The sequence below is a fragment of the Ambystoma mexicanum genome, chromosome 1q, assembly GCF_040938575.1.
Source record: "Ambystoma mexicanum isolate Mex_15411 chromosome 1q, UKY_AmexF1_1, whole genome shotgun sequence".
Taxonomy (NCBI): Eukaryota; Metazoa; Chordata; class Amphibia; order Caudata; family Ambystomatidae; genus Ambystoma; species Ambystoma mexicanum.
This window is the reverse complement of record NC_090922.1, coordinates 570927992-570946136: the sequence shown is the minus strand read 5'-3', so window position 1 is coordinate 570946136 and position 18145 is coordinate 570927992. Positions and strand designations below refer to the sequence as shown.

Genomic DNA, 18145 nt, shown 5'->3' with positions numbered 1-18145 from the left:
CTAATTCTTGCTGGTGGATTAAAGAAGGGTATCCCTAGTATATCAAGGATTAACTGGCTGTTCCATTGTGGAGTTAAAGAATTATTATCAGGACTTATGGAGTCAAAAGGCTCTCTTCTCTACACGCATTCTCTTATTGAAGGTGGGGATCGTAGGTATATATAAATTGGACATCCAAATGTTTCTTTGACTTGAGATAACAACATGCTCACATTCTCGAGTTTGTTCATGAATAAAAAACATTTTTAGTTCATACAAATATCATTTTGCACAGAGTATACATATGAATAGAATTGAAAAACCATTTAATCAGAAAGCCTTGATTTTGAATTTGAACCGATATTTTGCATATCCGTCCATAATTTATCGTCTTTCGGTAGCTGGGACTGGGCCTGATTTAAGTTAACTGGGGTTCTTTATAAAAAATCTCTGAGTTTTATTCAGGTTTAGAAAAAAAGATAGACTGTACTCCTCGTTCATCCCATGGGGCACTGAACTGTTTAGTTTTTCTATCCAGTAAATTTCTCTCTGATTCATCAACCGAGCATGATAGCCACCTCTTTGGGCTTTCTTTACAATTTCCAGAATAATCATCTTAAGTTGGGCAATGTTATGTTTTTTGAGGGCAAAATGTCTGGCCACAGGTGAATGTATGTTGTTGGTCCTTATGTTACTTTTATGCTCATTCCAGCGTTCCTTGGCTTTCCTCTGAGTTTGTCCGACATAATAGATGCCACATGGGCAGCTTAAACCGTAGATCGATTTCGTGTCGTATGTCGCAAAGTCATTCAGGGGAATTTTGTTTCCATTTGCCTGGCGTTGCACATAACTCCCTTTCATTATGTTGTTGCAGTTGCAGCAACTCAGGCATGCAAAGATGCCTGTTTTTTTCTTTGGCTTTGTAAATGTGCATTGATGATCAACTCGTGGTCTTTCTGCTTTCACCAAACTGTCCCTGAAGTTGCAGCCCCTTTTATATGCAATTATAGGTGGTTTGGGGAACAGAGTCTTCAATTGGGGGTCTAAACTGATTATTCTCCAGTTCTTTTTGATCATCCTCTTTATATGATGGCTCTGCGCTGAGTACCTCAGTGCATAGAGAAACGGGATTTCCAGTGATTTGTTCCTTGGGGTAAGCAGGTATTTTCTTTCAAGAATCTGTGTTTTCTCTTCTGCCTTTTTAATGGTAGCTTCAGGGTAGCCTCTCTCTTTGTACCTTTCTGTCATTATTAAATTTTCATTTTTGAGGGTATCTGCAGATGAGACAATCCTTTTCAATCGAAGAAACTGACTGTATGGTAGGTTATTCTTTAAGTGTTCTGGGTGATGACTCCTAAAATGTAGGGTGTTGTTTACATCGGTGGGTTTATGATAGATGCTCGTGACTATCCCTTCTAGGCCGATCTCTAGTTCCACGTCCAGGAAGTGTAACTTGGGGGTTCCAACTTCCATCGTGAATTGTATTCTTTCGTGGCCTGAGTTGATATATTGTAGGAATTCTTCCAGTTCTGTGTGTTCTCCTCTCCATATTACAAAAACATTGTCGATGTATCTTTTCCAAGTGATGATCTTCTCACAAAATGTTGTGTGTTTAAGAATCCATTTCTTCTCCAAGTGGAACATAAATAGGTTGGCATAGGCTGGTGCCATTGATGACCCCATTGAAGTCCCGGTTGCTTGTAAGTAGTATTATGCTTTGTCTCTGAAGTAATTATTCACCAGTATAATTTTATTCAACTCCAAGATGAAAATTTTGTTTGCTTCACATTCATTCTGTAATAGGGACCATTCAAGTGCTTCTAAACCATCCTGATGTGGGATACAAGTATAGAGACTCTGTACGTGAAACCAATAAATCATCTTCCTTGATGTTTGTTAAAGTATCCAAATGGTTAAGAAAATCTGTAGTATCCTTTAGATATGTAGACGTTGCTTGTACTAGCGGTTGTAGTGCCTTGTCTACATAGACTGCCAATGGGTTGAAGACACTATCCGTCCCTGCTACTATGGGTTTAAGTGGAGGGATCATCAGATTTGTATGTATTTTAGGCAACCTGTAAAAAATCGGGGTGATAGGGTGTTGTATTGCTCTTCCAGAGTGCACGGAAAATCATAAATCACCAATGCAATTACGGAGCCAATACTTTGAACGCAGTAAGACACAATAACTTGCAACCACACACTCTTAGAAAATAATGAGCACTTATACGGCTATTTATTCAAAGCTTAATAGCAACCAGTGATAACATAGAAATAAATCACAGAAGAAACATAGAAATAAATCACAGAAGAAGCAAAGAATTCAAAAGGAAATACATCACCGTGAGCGTAACTGGATTCCTCATCTCGCCAGAAGCGGCTGGAAGACCCTGATAACAGTCAGGCCGAGAGCACAACAGCCCACAGGTATGCCGGATGAAAGCGTCGCCCTCCGGCTGAAGTCTCACCTGACCGTTCAGGGGTTCCGCATATATGCACACTCCAAAAAGGGGTGGCGATTTCTCGAACCTTCTGGCAACGCACTTGCGCATTGATGAGCAGCCGTTGGCTGCCAGCGGGGTCAACCGACATTACCCTCAAGGAGCAAAGTGCCTCCCTCCTCTAAAAACAAGCACCACGAAAAACAGTCCCATAGCTCATAACAAGACATATCAAAGTTAGCTTTCCCAGCAGAAATGTCCTTGACTGCATACCAGGTTTGGAAAGCATGTTTTCTTCAGCACCGTGAATCTAACTCTCAGCAAAATGCGTGCAGCTTTTCACTGCGGCATGAAGTAAATATCCATCATGGCTCCGAGCGCTCCCAGAATGCACTGCACACCAGCGCCATGTTTTAGCTCAAGCATAACCAGTGTTATATTTGTCAAATATTGTTTGGTTTTACTGGATATCTGTAAAGAAAGTACATTCTTCGATAATGAACACCGCCTCTGATTGTTTAGGTGTGTTTATTTCTAGACTGCCGCTCGCCGACGGGAGTGAGTAATCACTGGAAATATCCCTGAAGAGGACATCTACCAGCCCCCGTGTCCCCTCTCCAACTGTCATTTCCCGGAACCCTCACACCATCCACATTCTATCCATACCTTAGATTCCAGCATGAATGACATCACATTACAGGAACACTGTGACTCTTATACCCACACCACACAGGGAAAATGTGTAAATCACTACAATATCCATCCTTGTTCATTTGCTTTCTCCAGTGTTGTCTCAATGATATTCACAATTTGTTGCACCGGATCCTGATTGATTTTAATATATGTTCTCATCTGATAGTAATTCTGAGATTTTTTCTTCATAGTAGGTGGTGTCCATAATAACAATGGCACCTCCTTTGTCTGCTGGTTTGAGTGTCAGTCTCCTGTCGTCTGCTAGATTTTTAATAATTTCATTTTGTCGTCTCCTGGTGTTGTAGTTTCTGGACCTGGTGAAGTTGACTCTCTTTAGGTCTTTTGTCATCTGTTCCTCGAACATCTTGATGGTTATATTATTGACTTGGGGATCAAAATGGCTCTTGGGTTTAATTTCTATGTGTTGATGTTGTTCTTGTTCAGTATGCATCTCCATCTGTGTGTCAAAAAAGACGTTTAGTCCATTTTACGTGCCAGTCTGTGCAGATTAATTTTCTCTTCTAATAGATTGGAATTCTGAGTTGGTATGAACGATAAACCTAAATTCAATGTATCAGTTTGATCTTTAGTTAGTGGTTTAGATGATATGTTGACAACTAGTTGTTTGGTTTGTTTCGCGGTTTTAGGTTTCTTATTGCTTCTTCTTGCTGTCTTTTTTTCTAAAAAAGCAGAAGGAATTGGTTGTGCTTTAGAGGTTGAAGCTTCTTGTGATGTGTGTATGGTTGGTCCTGTGTTTGTGTTTTCTGTGGTAGGGATTTCATCTCCACTGGTTGGAATTTCGCTACTTGATCCACTTGCTTCTTGTCCTGGTGCTGGTGTTTTCCTATTCGGATGTGGTCTTCTGTCTGGTGCTGATTTATTTTGTGCGTAGTATTCCTGCCAGGAATGTACTATATCCTGCAGATAGTCCAACGTGTCTCTTCTGAATTTCCAGACTTTGCGTTGTTCAATGTCCTTTTTATAATCATCTAATGTTTTATTTACTTCTTCTATGATAGTTGTCAATTCCTCCTTGTTCTTATATTTGGAAAGTTGTTCTGTCAGGTCCTCAATCTCTCTATCCAGTGTGTTAACTGATTTAGCCAATTCCTCAATCGTCAGCAATATCAGGTCCAATGAGCATTTATTTAAAATTTGCTCCCATTTCTTTACAAAATCCGGGTTTTCCTTGCACAGTGTCAGCCTTAGACTCTTAAACCTCTCGGTATTTGGGCACGATAATATTGAGCTAGTGTGGTTGCGTGTAGCTTTTGTGCTATCTCTCTCCTGATGACTCTTTCCAGTTGTTATTATTTTCTCAGGACTGGTTGTTGTTGGAGTGGTAGTTTCAATTTCTTCCAAAAGGCCTAATATCCGAGTAGCCGCCTCTTTCATTAAATGCCAAAGTTGTGGCATGTTTTTCTGTGATTGCATTCATTTTTGAAAATGACATACCTTAAGGGTCAATTCGTTATTTGTTAATAGGCTGGGTGCTGCCGTGGCTGTTGTGTCACACCCTAAGTAATTTTAGGGGATGTAATCTAGATCCCAAAATATGCGTAGCCTAGCGCACACCTATCTGGTGATTTTGTTTTGGAGAAATTCTTAGATGATTAATTAAGAGCAAAAGCCTTGCCGTATCAAAATCTTCGACAGCGGAAGGAAAGTAAAAGGAGGCTCGAGCGCAACAGAGGGAAGCCTATCAAGGTGTGATTGAAGCTTGGGGGAAGGGAATCCCCACAAATTGTGATTGAAAGGTTTGAGCCCAGCAGAGGGAACCCTCTACTGAATTGTGGTAACCAGACGTAAAAAAACTTTTGTTGATCTGGATCTGGAGTGAGAGAAAGCAGAGGGATGCAGCGGATAAACAAGTGACTTTTCGTGGAAGGCCTAGTGGGCCCTGGTCCACAAAACGAACGGCATCCTTGTGTTCGAAGCTAGTGTGTCGCAAAGGTCCAAGTGTGCCACCTTACCCCATGCTACAAAACGTGGGGAAGGGAGTTTGCTCAGCCATTCTGACATATCTTTTGAACACTGATTTTCCTTTTTTGCATTACACATTCCCTTTACACATTTATTGTATTAGAAAGAGGGCAGGCATTAGGTTTATTAGTATAGGCCATTTTATTTGAATTAAGGACCGACTAGGACTGTATTTTCTTTTTGTTTGATGGTTGAGAATACTCCCATCTTAGTTATAGAACAAGATAGGGGTTTTCCAACCCCTTTTAAACCACCAATGAAGGTTTTGAAACTTGCAGCTCTTGTGTCAGTGTCTACTTGTGATACCATGCCTTCCTCACAGATCAAAACCCTTCGCATCATCTACAAGGCTGTCTGGGGCCTGGGACTTCTCAACAGCCAGCTTTCCCTCTCCATATACTGCCAAGCCAGGACCCTTCCATCCGCCTGTAAAAACCAAATGATTTTCTTCCAGCATTTCATTTTGGCTTGCTCAGAAAACCATTAAATGCCTCTGGAAACATACTGTTTTTAGCTGCTAAAAACAGGCAGAATCTGTTATAAATGTATCTCGCAAGTGTACATTGTGGGAAATGTTTATATTCTGAGTGAAATAGGTGTTTGAGCCTGTTTTTCCACAAGGTTTAGCTTTTCTTTTTTTTTTTTCTTTTTCATTTGATAATCGCACCGAAGTGCAAAGGTAGGCTGTCCCTTCTATGCAATTTACACTTTTTTTTCAAAATGAGCCCTTCGAATCGCCAACCCTAGTAAGTGCTGCCTAAAGGAACTGGACTTTTTTTCCCTTTACATTATGACCTCTAGTAATCTTGGCATGAATATTCACATATATGGAGTTGTGTACCTTTATGGTGTGGAGGCAAATAAAGACCTGTCTGAATGTGTTTATTTTGTTGAACTTGAAAGGGTTTCCCATGTTTTTTCTGCTACCTAAATGACGTAACACATGGACATGTTTTCACTTCAATTCAAGCACAAACAGCCTGTTGCTAAAACAGTACCTTTCAGTTTTACTTTCCCTCTTGTCTTTATTCTTTTGAAGGTATCGACGAGTTGACTATCTGTACCTAAATGCTGGGATCATGCCCAACCCCCGTGTCAGCTTCAAAGCTCTTTTCACAGGTCTCTTCTCCAGGTATGGAACAAAACGCCAGACTCTGCATGCCTCGCTGGAAGGGTTGCTGTTCTGATGCTTGTCATATGTTGGCTGTCGTATCTGGAGCAGTATTTCATTTTGGTGGGTGTTGGGTTGGAAGGAGATTCATTGCTGTTAGTCTGTGATATTTTATGTTCTTGGTGACCCTGAATAGTCCAGTTTAATTTGAGTCCAGATATTGGACATTGCAGCACTTCCCTCAACATCATTCCCTATAACCTCTGTTAGGTATAATGATCTCCAAAGAACACTTTCTCCAACCCTTTATATTCATATGATGGGATCCATAGGGATATTTTTCTGTTCATGAAACAAGTACATCCTGCACATCACTTGCTTTATTCGTAAACACGATATATACACCAGTACAAGTTTCCTCTACCCAGTGATTCTCCATAATGGTATTCACAGAAGGAAAATTAAATTACCCAGGTTTTCCCTTGAGAGATACAAACATTCAAAAAACACAAGTGTTTATTAGCACATACACAAGTATAGGGACACTCCGAATAGCAATTCAGAGTGTACTCCAGGCTATGGAGACTGCCTATATGGATGGTTGAAACAAGATAAAAGGCTGCAACTGGATCTTTAGGGGGAGTCCCTGCATCTCTCCCCTTTTCCCTGCACCACTTTCCATTTGGAGATAGCTTTTCTTCCTGGCCTATACTTTCCTTCAGTCCCTTAACTAAAAACACAAAACTAAGTCCAATGTCTAGGCCCTGTTCTAACCCACGCAATTCTGGGATATCTGCACCCAACAAAGCAACTTTCAAAGCACTTAGTCCCAGTGAGTAGTGCCAGAGAACACTTTTTGACTTGGACTTGGCAGGTGATCCAAATGTTGTGCCACCCTCCTGGATCTATGTAGCCTTGTGATACTCCTACAGAGGCAAGACCTTCCAGTCGCCCATCTAGGGATTTATTTAGACTTCTACTGAGGTAATCCCATGTAGCTCTTCCCCTCTTGCCCTAGGTGTTTCTGGGAAAGGGTTTCACTGCCCTCACACCTATGACTTTGTATGCCCGCAGCAATTAACACCCCAGGAAATGTGGTATTCTTGGGAATGAGCCCAGCACACACACTGCTCGGGTTGGCTAATCTTGCAAATGTATTTTCTCTTTTGGCTTTGCATCTAACACTGATATATGGGCTGGTTCTGACAGACTTTGGGCCTCATCACGACTTGGGCGGTAACGGTAACGCTATTAGCGTGGGCGGTATTAGCCCTACCGCCGAACTCCCCGGCGCTAATAGCGCCGGATCACGAGTTCGGCGGTAATGTAAGTCCCCATTCCCCACTAAGCCCATTCGGGAATGCCCCATTCCCCATTGGGCTCAATGGGGAATCTTTGCGCTAATACCGCCGGCGGATTTCCCGCTGGCGGTAATAGCGCAAATTTTCGGCAGATTTCCCCCCAGCTCAGAGCTGGGGGCGAAATCCGCTGAAGCCCTGATTCGGCGGACCCTTAAATCCGGCGGTAATCGCCCTACCGCCGGATTTAAGGGTTACCGCCGAAGTCGTGATGAGGCTCTTTGACTCCAGTCCTGCAACCGACTTTATACGTTGGCCTTTCCTATAAGCCTTAATCCTCTGCAGTGTGATTCAAGTAGTGCAGCATCTTTCTGTTCTTCACTTCTGTTTTGGTATTGCCTTTTTGGCTTGGCCACTCAGTTTCTTCCTCTCAGACTCTCCTACTCCTCTTCATACTGTTGTAATGCCTCCTCTGGAACGCCGTCCTAACACTACTTGCTTTTTTCTGTTTACTTTTATATGCTGGTGTAGGCACTAATGCTTCCAATGATCATTGTGATTGGTGGATCCATTTCACCATTAGTCAAGAGTTCTGTTATTGGTTTTCACTTATTAGTTCCACCTCCTCCTCATGTGCATACCCCTAATTCTTAATATGTGCTGGCGGGTGTCCCTTTCTGATTCTCTTCAGCGACTAACCCAGCCCCTATGACTCGAGGGCTCAAATACCCTCACTGCCATCTTGGGGTCAGGCAACGTTTTTATGGTGGGCGTGCCATCCCTAATTCCAGCTTCCGAAGCTGTTGGTAAGTGTGTTTGTTATGAACATTTCTGTGAAATGCACATGCGCTCCGTCTTTCTCCACGTCTTCCCTACTCCTACGTCCCATCCCCTTTCCTCCATCCTCTATGGGCGTTCCTCACAAGGGACGGGAACGGAACCCCTTTTTCACCAGAAAGACATTTCCCCATTAATTGTACTGGTGCGTGGGGGCGCGGCCCAGGGAGCGCAGTCTCCCCTAACTCCACCCACCAGTCCCCTTTTACGCATCTGCAGGAACGGACCACTCCACCAGCGCTCCTGTGTGATGCCTAGTCTCGTAATTTCACATGCTTTTCCCCGGTATCTTAACTTGTTTTTTCTTTCTTTACACAGAATTAGGAACACCATCCACCGGTGCCCTAGCTCCGTCCCAGACGCATGTCGGCCCGACATGCGATGATTGCTTGCTGACAGCAGATCCCCACGTACTGTCTCCGATGCCTTGGTGAGAACCACGGCTGGGACGGATGCCCTGCGTGCGACTCCCACACACCCAGGTCGCTTAAGCACTGATTACAGCGTTTTTAGCAAATTGTTTAATAGGACTCCTCCTCAGAACATCAAGGACTAAGTCTGGAGGAAGACACAGAAGGTAGGTGCGTTGTTCTCCAAGGCACCCCGCAGAGGCAACTCCTTCCCAGGGAAGCCCTCTGGGGGTAGGGGTCAATCTGGCCCTTGCACCGTCTCAGGTAGCACCGAGGCTCACGCAGCTACTTGCCTCATGGCCGAGGGGTCCAAGGGCCCTACCAGTCCTGCAGCTCTACTACCCGTCCCGATGAGTATCGCCCTGAGACCGGGTCTTTACTTGAGGGGGCGCCTTCACGCATAGTCAGCACTACCAGCTGGGAGGCCGAGGGTGCACAGCCTACCAGGTGTATACAGAGGTGCAAGGTAGGGTAGAGCGGTGCATTTGGGCATGCAGGCCGAGCCCGGGAACACGCCGTCTACAGGTCCACGTGCTCAGGGTTATGAACAAAATGGCGGCGAGTCCAGAGCAGCAAAGATGGGAAGCCTTGCAGGTAGTGCGGAGGCCCGCCAGCCCACCGAGCAGCAAAGGAGAAGTTTTGCTCCTCGGACAGACTTACTCCCCCGCCACCTAGTCCACGTCTTACCCTACCATCTCCGGGTCCAAGTACAGTGACGCCCTATAGGGGCAGGAGCTCGGGAGGCAGCTGGCATATTCGCCCCTCCCATGCAAGATCGCACTCAGCCAGCATGTGAGGACAGGTTTTTTGACAAGTTCATATCCCTCATGCGGTTCCCACAAATGGGCTCAATTCTCAGGGGCATTATTAAGGACATGTTGCCCCCGGCTTTGCCGGCGCACCCCACGCCAGCACAGCCCATGCCTCCTCCAGCTTCATCACTGCAGCAGCCCAGTACTGAGGCTCCAGCAACCCTGGTGCAGGCTCAGACCCCCACCACGGAGGACCACCGGAAGGCAACTGGCGCCACCTCTCTGGTGACAGAGGACAGAAACGAGGAGGAGCAGGATACTCCCTCCTCAGCAAAAGCCTTCCATGACCGGATTGCCGGCCTGTCGGAATACCTGGGTATCCCCCAGCCACAGAAGGAGCTCCCTGAAGCAGGGGTTCTGGCGGAAGTCCTGAGCATCAGGGCAGAGGCTAGATCTGGTATTCCCCTAGAAAAGGATGTGGTGGCTCAAGCCCCATTTCACACAACCCATTAACAAGAAGCTGGGTGCTAGGTTCAGACAAGCCGAGGAGGACAGCATACTGCTGTTTACACATCCGCAGTCTTCGTCGTCAGTAATCACAGCTGCATCCATGTATGCCAAGACCCAGGCCTCGGCATCCAGTACTGCTACAACAGCCCTCCTGAAAAACGGAAGAAAAGACCCTCGAATCATATGGCACAAAGGTTTACTCAAATGCCGGGCTGCACCTCAGTCAGGCGAACGCAGAAGCTATCCTCGCTGCAGCGAATCAATGCATGTAGAGGGAGATCGCAGATTTCCTGCAGGACATCCCTAAGGACTAGCAAGCCTCTTTCAACGCAGGCATAGCTGAGGCCAAACTCGTGGCGCAGGACATTATAGAGGCCTTTGTGTGTGTGTGTCACATCGACACTGCTAACGGGGCAATCTGTCTGGCAACAGACATGAGGAGGACAGCCTCGCTGAAGGCTTCCAGGTTCAACCCGAATGTGCATGATAGAATCTTGGACCTTCCGTTTGAGGGGGATGATCTCTTCCACTCCTCCACCGATGAGTTCGATCAGAAGAAGGGCAGCTCTCTGACTGCGAAGTCTCTGGCCAGCCTCACAAAACCGGCACCTAAACTGTTCTCCCTCACAGTCCCGCTCAGACAAGGGGCGTTCGTTTGGGGGCTTCTGCAGGTTCCAGGTCCACTCCCCTAGGCAGCACCGGAGAAAACACCATAAAGCATCTCATAAGGGGTTCTCCCTTCTCTTCATCAGCCTCTGAACAGAAGAAACAAGGACTGTCTCAGGTCCACAGCACCCCAGTTGGGGGCAGGCTGGCCCTGCACAGGTTAGGCTTGATGGGCGAAGTTTGCGGACGCCTGGGTCATCTCAATGGTGTCCTGGGGCTTCCAGCTACCTCTTCCTTCTCCTCCTCCGTATTACCCTCCCCTCCAACAGATCGGCACACCATCACTGTTGGCAGATATTCACTTCTCGTAGTGAGCGAAGTGGTGGAGCAAGTCCCCACCGCACCCCTTCCCAGCAGGGGCTAGGATATTACTCCTGCATCTTCACTATCCAGAAGAAGTACCAGGCGGGCCTGAGTGTGGTGTTGGATCGATCTTCCCAGAACCTTTACCTACCCTTGCAGAAGTTCAAGATGGTGACGCCAGCGCTCATTGCAGAGACACTGTATGGGTGAGACTGGACGTATTCCCTGGACCTGAAGGATGCATATCTCCACTCTCAGGTTCCGGGTCATGGGCCTTCATTTTCAGATTAAGGTGCTGCCCTTTGGGTTGAATTCAGCTCTGAGAGTCTTCATGAGGTTCGTGGTGGCAGCTCTCCTCGGGTCAGAGGGGCTGCACGTCTACCCATACCTCGACGAATGGCTAGTCAGTGGTACCTCTCCAGAGCAGGTTCGGGACTCAGTGAACAGGCTCATCTCTACCCTGTTCGACCTGGGGTTCTCAATCAACTATCAAAAGTCTCTGCTCATTCCTACACAGACGCTAGTGTTTCTAGGCCTGCTGTGGGACACACAGCAACAGGGGTCTTCCCCCACAGGGTACAAGGTGACAGCGATTTGATCAGCAGTCTCCCATTTCTGCCGCAGGTCCTTCTGGGCGTACTGGCGGCATGTCTCCTGGCGGTCCCATACACCAGGCTCTGCACGAGGATGCTCCAGTTGCATTTTGTGGATTCTTGGGATCAGGAAGCATCAGGGGGCCCCCAATCTCCACCCCGCAACACCTGGACCACGACCTTGGATGGTGGCAACAGGAAGAGAACAGTCTGGTGGGCAGACCCTTCCGTCCACCACCATAGAATACACAATTACCATGGATTCATCACTCCATGGGTGGCTAGCCACCCTGTGAGCGCATTCCGTGCACGGCCTCTGGCCCACAACCGACAGGCAGAATCACATCAACTGGCTGGAGTTTATGGCTATACAGTTGGCACTTAGGTCTTTTCAACTGACCATCAAGGGCAGGTCGGTGTGCATCCAGCCAGACAACATGACCTGCCTGTTCTATATCAACAAACAGGGGTCCACCAGATCCCCGCAATTGTGCGCACTGACCCTGGAAATCTGGGAATGGGCTATCGGCCAGGAAGTGTGGCTCTCGGCTGTCCACCTCCCGGTAGAGTCCAACCTCGAAGCAGCCTGGCTGCCGACAGTTACGAGTGGCAGCTGAACGGGACTGTCCTCAAGGAAGTATTCAGCAGATGGGGTAACCCAACGACAGACCTGTTTGCAACAGCACAGAATGGGACGTGTCAACAGTTTGCATCCTGGGGAGAAAAGAGAGGAAGGAATGCAACTCTTCAGATTCCCTGGGACGGGATGTGGGTTTATGCCTTCCCTCCCACACCACTCGTGCACAAGGTGGTGAGCAAGATCAGGAATTCTAGGAACCTCAGGATTATCCTTGTACCGTCTCGCTGGCCGCCGTGCCCCTGGTTCTCGGACCTGAGGCAGATGTCTCTTCAGCCAGAAATTCTACTCCAGCCCCTCACCCTCCCACGGGAAGTGCCCTCTACTAGCACAGCAGGGAGGCGCAGTGCTATACCCCTCTCTGGAGAGGCTAGCTCTAGCTGCCTGGTTCCTGAGCAGCTAACTCTCCAGCACCTTCAGTTGTCCAGCGACAATATGGAGATTATTCAAAATGCCAGGAGTCAGGCTACACACAAGCAGTACAAAAGCAAATGGACAAGATTCTGCTTTTGAGCTAAGGAGCATGGTGTGAGCCCACTGACATGCACCCTTGACCATGTCTTGTCATTTTCCGCCAGGTCTGGCGTCCAGGTTGATACCGGCAAAACGTACCTGGCCGTTATCAGTGCGTATAGGAACTCTGACTCTCTCGTCCTCTCTCTGGCCAATCCTGTAGTAAAGAAACACCTCACGGGATTGACCAGGTTGTACCCCCCACCCAGTCAAGCGCCCTCAACCCATTTTTGGGACCTGAATGTAGTTCTAAGCGCTATAGCACATAAACCATTTGAACCCATGGCCACGGCAGACATTAAGTTGGTCACACTAAAGACAGCCCTTCTAGTTGGGCTTACTTCTACTTGCAGAGTAAGAGAGATCCAGGTGTTGGTCGCCTCAGAGCCATACACTAGATTTCACAAGGACAAGGTTGTGCTCCACACACACCCCAACTTTCTTCCGCGAAGGTGGTTTCATCCTTCCATATCAACAAGGAGATTGTGCTCCCCTCATTCTTCCCGGACCCCAAAGAATATGCAGAGAAAACGCTTCACTGCCTGGTTGTCAGGGGGGTGTTGAAATTCTATCTAGAAAGAAAAAAGGGCATCCACAAGACGGACGCACTGTTTGTAACATTCTGATGCTCTAGGCCTGGGCAGCAGGTGTCAGGAATTGCCAGTGGAAGCTATGCAACGTCTGGAGACATTGACTTATTCCGGTTGACGTTCTAGTCCTCACTAGACATGGCGTCCTGCCCTATAAGTTCCGGCTCCGCCCACCCAGCCGATGCGTTGTATCTTTGTTTTCAACCCGCTACTATGCTCGTTACTCCAGTGCATTTAGCTAGTACTTTCCTTCTTTCGTCTTGCCGTGTAATCGCTCCCTTTTTCTTTGCATTCCCAGTTTTCCTTTTTGTCCGGCATTTCCTTCGTGGTTTATGTACTATAGCTTACCCTTTCCTCCGGTGTGATTAGTTTTCTGTACGGCACTCTGTCCGTAACTGCCCTACTGTTTTCGTCCGCCTCGAGCGTATACAGCCTTAAAGATCATTTTTCTTCTTTTGCTTTCCTTGTCACGGCGCCTGTCTGTTCCTGCTTCTCTTCCCTGACACTTATTGAATTTCTCAGCCACACATGATTACTTGCTTATTCTGACTTGCCTCTAGCTCTGACCTGCTCTCTTCTGAGGGGTACTCTTTCTTTCTAACATTTCTTTCTGGGTTCCTTCTTCTGTTAACTCCTATTGCTTTCCTTACCTGATATCTCTGTCTCTCTATCCCTTGTTAATTTTCTTCTGTGCTTCCTTTGGGATACGTCTTTTCACCAGACCTTCAGTGCCTATCTTTAGTTTTGTTATCTGTTTCGTATTGCATTTCTGCTGGACTTTTGGTCTTTGGATATTGCACACCATTGGAATCCACCATCTTATCAAGGGTTTTTTCTGCCTTCTGGCTTTTTCCCTGGGAGCGAGGCTGGCCCCCTGGGGTTCCCCGAGGGTAGAGTCTCACCTCTGCCAAGGTGGCCTCCGGAGGGGCCAGACCTTATTTACACGAGAGAACGGGACAGAAACTCAAGGTTCCAAACCCATGGAAGAAGAAGAAGGATTGGAAAAGGACTGAAGCGGTTCTTAAGGGTCTTACTTCTGAAGAATCGGGTGAGGAGAAGGGGGAGACAGACACTCAGCCTGACAGCATACAACGCCCAACGCAAACCATGGCTTCCTTGGAGCAGTACCAAGAATTAGTGGCTGCAATGCAGAACTTAACCGCAGAGGTACAAGCCTTGACAGAGAACATTGCTCTCCGACAACAGGTTGTCTTACGCTGAGATGATCATGGCGACTTGCTAACTATGCCGCTCTCTTTCGGCAAATATGATGGACACCCTGGAGGACTGAAGGATTTCATTGACGCCTGTAAAGTATACTTTGCTTTCCGAACCCATGCCTATGATGCTCCCAGAACCAGAGTCGGTTTCATCATCGCTAACCTCACTGGAAACGCTCTATCTTGGGTTACCCCTTTTGTGACGAATAATGATCCGTCCCTGAACGACTATGACCATTTTTTGGAAATGTTTAAGGCGAAGTTTGACAGACCCGAAGTACTTTACTCCTCTTTGGAGGCTATTCTCGACCTTCGACAGGGGAACACCGATCTTCAAACATACATTTCCCGCTTCCAGAGACTCGCAGCCAAGGCGGACTGGCCTGATTCAGCCCAACGGACCATATTTAGACGTGGTCTTCATGATGAGATCAATGAAGAACTTGAGCGGTTAGCGAGACCAGCTTCGTTCCAAGATCTGATGACTTTGTCCCTCCAAATTGAATTCCGATTGCAGGAACGTCGGCAGGAAAGAAGACGCCTTCGGGGAACTCCTCAGGCTATCCGTCTCCCTTCCCCTTCACCGCAAACCAGAGCCACAACCACTACAGAAGAACCTATGCAAATTGGAGCCACCCGAGGACCCTTGACTCTGGAAGAGAGAAGATGACGCGATGCAGGATTGTGTATGTACTGTGGTTCTTCAAAGCACCTATTAAGAGACTGTCCAGAGGTCCCCCTCGACGGAAGGAAAACTCCAGCCCCCGCTCTGCTGCAAGGGAAGTGTTGGGGGGATTTGACAAGTACCCTTGCAACAACTCAAGAACCCTAGAGGATTCTGTGGAAAACAGTTTGATGGTGTTTAGAGTACATTTGTGGTTAGCTGAGTCTGGTCCCACCGAGGTATTGGCCATGTTGGACTGCGGAGCAGCAGGTAATTTCATGGACTTGAAATGGGCCACGGAACATCAAGTGTGTACAAGGCCAAACATCACCCCTATACCAGTAGAGGGTGTAGATGGCACGCCCCTGTCTTCAGGATCCATCACTACAGAGATGATCCCTTTGAAGACGAGAATGGGCTATCATGAAGAGTATGTGTTGTTCGATCAGGGCAGCGCACTTTCCTTTGGTGATTGGAATCCCGTGGCTAAGAAGACATAACCCGCATGTCGACTGGGCTGCTAATAGGGTGAGCTTCAACTCCCCGTTTTATAAGGCCAACTGCATGAACCAGCCTACCGACTACACCATTAAGGTTCGATCCAAGGAGGGATCTCCACTCCTCGGTCCCTTAGTAATCTCCTAAGTTCCTCTCCAGAAGTATTCATGGATACTGTACCCAGACTATTGCCTCCACACACAGGGTGGAAGACTGCTGCATTGACTTTCATCCCTGAAGCAGTAGTTCCTTTTGGGCGCATGTACCCTTTGTCACTCCCTGAGCGGAGAGTCCTTTGCGATTACTTAGACGCTAATCTGCAAAATGGACTCCTCAGGGAATCCAGATCCTCCTGTGGGGCCTCTTTATTTTTTATCCCCAAGAAAGACTCTGTAGAGTTACGCCCTTGTATAGATTATCGAGGCCTTAATAAGGTAACTATCAGGGACCGGTATCCCATGCCATTGATACGGGACATTCTGGAGGCCGTACAAGGTGCTGTATACTTTACGGGTAATATTCTACAGGGGTAACCCCACACTTTGGTGATATTCCCTCCTACTAAGTGAGGATATATGATATATATTTTTCAAGAAAAGGAAGGAACAATAAACAACCTACCCTCAGATATCAATTTCTAAAAACAGCCGCTTAACAAATATAGGCTGCATTCTGTATGTAATACAAAAACATTGTTTAAAAAACATATACACATCACATAGTCATAACATGTTAAAATCACTCCACCTCACAGTATCGAAACACATATGCTGAAATATTCAATCAGCACACCACACTAATGGCAACTCAATAAATCTCATTTCCCATTGTGTGAATAAGCCCAATTCACACAATGGGAAATGAGATTTATTGAGTCCTATGGGACTCTATGGGACTGGGGAACAACATAGTTACCGACGCCTGACATACCGGCAGCCGGGGTGGTAATACCCGGGTGTTACTGGCAAGCCAGGCGCGGGTAACTGTTACGGGTCCAGCAGCAGCCTGCCGGATTTACCGGCACGGCTACTGCTGGACTCGTAATGAGGGCAAATGTTATCATATTATCGGTTACTGTGCACTCATGCGGTTTTCAACGGTTTATACGGTAATGTATTTATTCTGCAAGCACATATATTAAAGTCACTTAAAGGGAGGAAAATGGTAGTTAGTGTAGCATGCACTTGGTTCATGGGTCTGGAGAGGGTTTCTTCGTCCTTTAAGTCCCAAAATGCAACCTTGTTTAAAGGCAGTTGGAGAGGGCTTGAAGTCTTGACAAGCAGCAGATTATGAAGAGTTCCTGCAGATTTCTTCCAGTCCCTAGTGTTATTGAAGCAGCAAATTAACAACTAACAAGTGAGACCTTAAAACAGACTTGAGAAAGACACTAGCAACGGCTTGGATCTGAGGTAAGAGGGGGTTGCCCTGGACACCTCTACATGCACTCCAACGCTCTGGATCGATTTTTGGAATCTGGTAAACAATACCCTTTTCCCCACAGTACCTTAGGTTGGAGGACATTTTTCATGCTGAATGCTCTGCGATGTGGCAGCTCTGGAATCAACCTCCGCATTCCTTAGTCTGATGACTGAAGGCAGGACAATGGACAGGATCTCTTAGCAGCAGTCTCGAGGGAGGACCTGTAGCACGCCTTTAATCAACTTCTTGGCTCACTCTGCGGTTTTGGCGCCTTTTCTGCAGCACCAACAAAGAACACAGATTGTCCGGTCAATCTTCTCTGCTTGCTGCAGTCCCCCGCTCGGATGAGGGGTTCTGGGCGAGTTGGATCAGATCTCTGGAGTGTCCTTAAGGATTCAGCAAAGATTTGGACGGATCCGGCCTTTCCACGATGATGTGCTCAAAATGGGTAGCAGGTCTTCTGGTATTGAGGTTCCGCAGCTCTGGAAACACCTTGAACCTCGGAGATGGCTTGTTTCAAAGTTTGTCTTGGGACTGGTTGTTCCCACCAGCCGAAGGGAAGGAGTTGTCCTCTTTGCAGCTCCTCTGTCATACAGAAAACAGGGTCAAGACAGCAGTTGTCTCTTCAGTGTGGTAAAGGCTCTGTAGGCGTCTGTGGTTGTCTTCTTCGGTTACTTCAGCTTCCAGTGGTCGACTTGCTTTTCACTCCAGAAGCCTCAACTTTTATACAGTTCCAGCAAATACTTCTCTGCAATCTCTCTCCGCATCTTACAGAAAGGAGTATTTGGCTGTCCAATCAGGACAGCCAGACCCTCTGTGGGAGCTGGACCTATTCAGGCACTCTGACAGACAGGTGGGGGGGGACGCCTCCCCTACTTCCTGCCTGCCCAGACACTCTGGAGGCTAGGCGGGGGTACCCAAGCGTTCCCGCCAAAGGCAAAACACACACAGGCCTCCTCACAGAATGGTAGAAGACGGGCTGACAAAGAACAACCATTCTAGTAATGGCAAAAAAGGAGGGTCCCAAG

The 18145-nt window shown here is 47.1% G+C and overlaps 1 protein-coding gene across 3 annotated transcripts in view; it reads left to right on the top strand.

Moving 5' to 3' along the window:
- HSD17B7 (hydroxysteroid 17-beta dehydrogenase 7) overlaps positions 1 to 18145 on the top strand; it is a 340157-nt gene that overhangs the window by 77237 nt on the left and 244775 nt on the right. For all 3 annotated transcript variants that reach the window (XM_069641053.1, XM_069641051.1, XM_069641052.1), the window contains one exon: positions 6136 to 6228. In XM_069641053.1, the coding sequence (XP_069497154.1) occupies positions 6136 to 6228 (93 nt within the window). The remainder of the gene's footprint in view (positions 1 to 6135; positions 6229 to 18145) is intronic.